General features: G+C 40.2%; 1 protein-coding gene across 1 annotated transcript; it reads right to left on the reverse strand.

Moving 5' to 3' along the window:
* Window positions 1-1,278: 1,278 nt before the first annotated feature.
* LOC125485903 (CST complex subunit TEN1-like) lies at window positions 1,279-1,629 on the reverse strand. Its single transcript, XM_048611126.1, has one exon. It carries the CDS (start codon window positions 1,627-1,629, stop codon window positions 1,279-1,281), a length of 351 nt encoding a protein of 116 aa, XP_048467083.1.
* Between the last annotated feature and the right edge of the window lie 271 nt (window positions 1,630-1,900).

Below are 1,900 nucleotides of genomic sequence, written 5' to 3' on the forward strand. Positions count from 1 at the left end.
ATGTCCCCACTAAAATGACTCTTCCATTTCACTACAGTATGTCAAATCAAGTTGCACAGTTGTAAGATTTGTGAAAATGTGGCAGAGTGTGAGAAATGCATTGTACTATGAGGGATTGCAGTCGCCTTGAATGAACGGACCCTTGTCAACAAAATAAAAATGTAGCTGGTATTTGATATCTTTTATGATTCGCAGAAGACTATGAATGGAAATATTCTTTGGTTCCATATGATTTAATTCTACTGAGGAATCTGAGAGTCACAAGCTCAGATTTATCGATGTTACAGTAAAAGAAACCACATGCAGATTGAGGAAATTTAAGACTTGAGGGCTTTCCTGTAATGTAGTCACGTGGAAAGCTAAATAAGTTGTATCAGAGCATTTGTTTCCAACTAATGAATGACTTTCACACATGTTGTGGAAACACAGTTACTTCCTGACTGCAAACACATGACCTCCATGTCAGATCACATGACACAAGGAGGGTCACAAACATCTGAGATGACCTGTTGTCAGCCAATAAGCTGCTGCATGGAGCATGCTGGGATAAGCAGGTGTAGCAGTGAGAAAGGTCAAAGTGAAAAGCATTTGTTCAATGCTGTCAAAAAAAATGGTAGTGCTGTATTTGTGCAGTGTTCCTGTCACTTATTATATCGGCTTCAAAATCCAACACCACTGACACTTTGTAGTAAAGGTAAATACAGGATTTGTGAAGTTTTTTTTAAACCATTCTGAAGATTTATTCCAGAAGGAAATCATTAAAAGAAATATCCTTCTATGCTTTAATCTTGCACTTAATAATTAGAAAATGAGGAACACTGAAAAAATATGGACATTCTTGACAGCAGTTAGATCTCCTTTCCTTCACCAATACCAGGTGCTTGTTGAATCATGTGGATTACAGCTGAGAATCAACAAGGTAACCTGAAACAGCATAATCATTCAGAAAAGTATTTCTGAAACATCAAGTACTGCAAGTCTAATTAAACACAGAAGCAATACTCCTTCAAGATGTTACTTTCACCTGAACTTACCAAACTTTTTTCAAAAAGCAAAATTGCATGAATCTTAAATGGTCCAGTGCATCATAGTATCCACAAATCAGATTTACATAGTCAGACTTAGGCCGAAACAGAACAGATTTGGACAGATCAGCTTTCAAAAACAACAGCCTCACCAGACAGACGTCACTGGGAGTTAAAGGTTTGCTGAGAGTTTGTGTACATGTTCCCCTTGTTGGTCTCTACCTCAGTTTCAATGGCACCCCCTTCCAGCTCTTTATTGGAAGTACTTTCTCTGCTGCTCTACAGCACGCTTCAGTAATGGCAAGTTCACTCCATCTGCATTCATTAGTAGTTGAGCCTGGGTCACAGGATTATTGCCTGCTGTGGTTTCAGTTTCTCCAAGCACCAGTAACTCAGACCTAATGTGAGCTCCAAATGGTTCCACCAGTGCTGTATGGATCCAAAGCTGGTAATCCATCCAGTTGCAATGTACAGAGAGAATTGCCTCAGAGACCCTGACATCATAAGTAGTTAACCTGCCAAATGTTCTCACTGCATTTCCTTCCTCCAATTCACCTGAACAAATCTCCAACAAAAAATGAAATTCTCCAGCCTCCAATGGCATTCCTGTCTGTCCTCAGTCCCACTGAATGGCCACAGGCCCAGGAATCCACTGGAACTGCGAGCATTCCCACCAGACAGAGACAGCGAGGGTGATGTGAAGTGTTAGAAAGCATGACAAACAGCTGTCTGCCTTTGCTGGGATACCACATCAACAAAGTTAAACTTGTCATGAATGGACAAACCTTCTTCAGTTGCGCCAGATTTAATATTTCCCAAACAGTAAGCAGTTGCCCATTTGCATGTTGAAAATTCTATGTACAACCCCTAAGAAT

Source organism: Rhincodon typus, chromosome 23, assembly GCF_021869965.1.
Source record: "Rhincodon typus isolate 14 chromosome 23, sRhiTyp1.1, whole genome shotgun sequence".
In the NCBI taxonomy this organism is placed as follows: domain Eukaryota; kingdom Metazoa; phylum Chordata; class Chondrichthyes; order Orectolobiformes; family Rhincodontidae; genus Rhincodon; species Rhincodon typus.

What these genes read in the sequence shown, in the direction of transcription:
- LOC125485903 (XM_048611126.1), bottom strand. Translation starts at nt 1,629, where the DNA reads ATGCCATTGGAGGCTGGAGAATTTCATTTTTTGTTGGAGATTTGTTCA.